This window comes from Antrostomus carolinensis, unplaced genomic scaffold (genome assembly GCF_000700745.2).
Source record: "Antrostomus carolinensis isolate BGI_N321 unplaced genomic scaffold, ASM70074v2 scaffold31258, whole genome shotgun sequence".
NCBI classification, from domain to species: Eukaryota; Metazoa; Chordata; class Aves; order Caprimulgiformes; family Caprimulgidae; genus Antrostomus; species Antrostomus carolinensis.
In genome coordinates this window covers 1892-3075 of record NW_010335499.1, presented here as the reverse complement: position 1 = coordinate 3075, position 1184 = coordinate 1892, and the positions used below count along the sequence as shown (strand labels likewise).

Genomic DNA, 1184 nt, shown 5'->3' with positions numbered 1-1184 from the left:
CCCGTAGAAGAAAGGATTGATGGCAAAGGAGGAGTAGGCAATCCAGGTGACAACCATCTCCCCATGCCCACCACTCACTGTGCCAGCAGCAAAAGAAGAGTGCAAGTGGAAAGCAAAGAAGGGCAGCCAGCAGCACAGGAACTGTCCCACAATGAGGACCAAGGTGAGGATGGCCTTGTTGCTTCCCAAAAAGCGCTCTGGCATCAGCCTGGGCAACGGCAGGGTCCTGGTGGTGATGATGGTCACTTGGCTGGCAATGGAATCGGATCGGTGTCTCGGCACAGCTGCCTGTGCCGGCACGGGCACATGCTGCAGGGATGCCATCCGGGCCACACGGTAGACGCTGCCGTTTTTTTACAGCAAAGATGATGATGGTGGGCAGGACAAAGCAGACAATGCTGAAGATGATCACAAAAACCTTCTTGTGGGCCCCAGGGCTCCAGTAGACTGTGCAGCGGCTGGCGCTGGTGGCCCCATTGCCTTGGGGCCAGCTCACCACTGCCAGGACAGGGATGAGAACAGCCTTGACCCAAATGAAGATCACTCCAGCCACTGCCAGCCTGATGGTCATCTTGACTTCATACCTCATGGGGTGGACGATGTAGTAGTACCGCTCTACACTGATGATGGAGATGGTGAGGATGGAGGCACTGATGAAGCAGACATTCAGGAATATCAAGGCCCGACACTCAGCAATGCTGTAGATCACCCTGCTGAAGCAGGAGGAGCTGGAGATGATCCCCAGGGGCATGAGGAAAATGGCAGAGAGGAGGTCAACCACGCAGAGGTGACAGACAAAGATGAACTTCCTGAGAAGGGGGGTTTTGAGAATGACAACCAACACCACAGTGTTGGCCAACAGGGCGGTGAGGGTGAGTAGGACCATGCAGAGGAGGCCCACCACCTCCAGGGCGACAGACTGCTCGGGGACGGAGAGTGGCTCTAGGCTGTCTGTGGTGTTCAGCCCCCTTTGACTCGCCATCCCCCTCAAGGGCTAAGCCAGCGGCTCTGGTGCCTGGGCAGCAACTGCTCTTCTCCTGCGTCCCTTAAAGGGAAACTCCACCACAACCATGGCCACTGTCTTCTCCTTGCCTGTTGGAGAGGGGAGCAGGGCATGAAGGAGAAGGACCAAAATGAGGAAAAAACACAGAGAAATCCAAAGACAACCTGAACCCCTCTGAGAT

The 1184-nt window shown here is 55.9% G+C and overlaps 1 protein-coding gene across 1 annotated transcript in view; it reads right to left on the bottom strand.

Moving 5' to 3' along the window:
* Nucleotides 1-985, bottom strand: part of LOC104530102 (probable G-protein coupled receptor) — a 1228-nt gene extending 243 nt beyond the window's left edge. The window contains 2 exon segments of the mRNA XM_029086640.1: nucleotides 1-354; nucleotides 356-985. The exon segment at nucleotides 1-354 is cut by the window's left edge and continues 243 nt beyond it. Coding sequence (XP_028942473.1) covers nucleotides 1-354; nucleotides 356-982 — 981 coding nt within the window. The 5' untranslated portion in view covers nucleotides 983-985.
* Nucleotides 986-1184: the final 199 nt, after the last annotated feature.